The 700-nt window shown below is 36.1% G+C and overlaps 1 protein-coding gene across 1 annotated transcript in view; it reads right to left on the minus strand.

Annotated features, from left to right (window-relative positions):
• Positions 1-276: 276 nt before the first annotated feature.
• LOC131940908 (uncharacterized) overlaps positions 277-700 on the minus strand; it is a 3,626-nt gene continuing 3,202 nt past the window's right edge. The window contains exon 4 of the mRNA XM_059299816.1: positions 277-700. This exon is cut by the window's right edge and continues 119 nt beyond it. Coding sequence (XP_059155799.1) covers positions 389-700 — 312 coding nt within the window. The 3' untranslated portion in view covers positions 277-388.

The raw sequence follows: 700 nt of genomic DNA on the forward strand, positions 1-700 counted from the left end.
TTTTAAATTTAAAATAGCGAGAAAAGAAACTGCTACATTATGACAAGCAATCCGTTAGTCATGTAGACTTGACATACATAGACTTGCCATAGGTAGTCTCGAAATTTTCGTTTCTTTAAATATTTAAAAGAATATTAGCTGATTAGCTTTAATACCTTACTGCACATTATTTTATATAAATTTCTAGAAAACCCAAAAACAAATAATTACTACACAGAGATTTAATTATAAATCAACTCTTTGTTTGTATTGCCAATATATGACATTTAATTGCTGAGAGATATTTAAAATAGTAAAATAAAATTTGCCGGTCAATCATCAGATGTATCCGCTGATGTATCATCAGAATGATTATCAGCAGATGTCAAAAGTGAAAAAGAGACAACTTTCATTTCCCTGCCCAAAGGTTACCCACATACTTTTTGCCTGCAGACAATGCATCGCCGGCAGTGTCGGCTCCCTTTTGGAGAAGTTGAGCAGATTTTTCTTGTGTTCCAGTGACCACATGACTGACACCAGTTTCTACTTTCGCACCAACCGCTGCGCCAGATGAAACAACGGTGTTTTTTAGTTCACTTGCCTTATCCATCACAGACGTTAGAGGCTTCATGACGCTTTTCTCCACCAGCTGAATCAATCTGGTGCTCAACTTTTCGATGATGTTTTCAATCGTATGAGCAATCCTAATCAGAAGCGTGTT

Source organism: Physella acuta, unplaced genomic scaffold (genome assembly GCF_028476545.2).
Source record: "Physella acuta isolate Inbredline_101_S28 unplaced genomic scaffold, ASM2847654v3 ptg000335l, whole genome shotgun sequence".
In the NCBI taxonomy this organism is placed as follows: Eukaryota; Metazoa; Mollusca; class Gastropoda; family Physidae; genus Physella; species Physella acuta.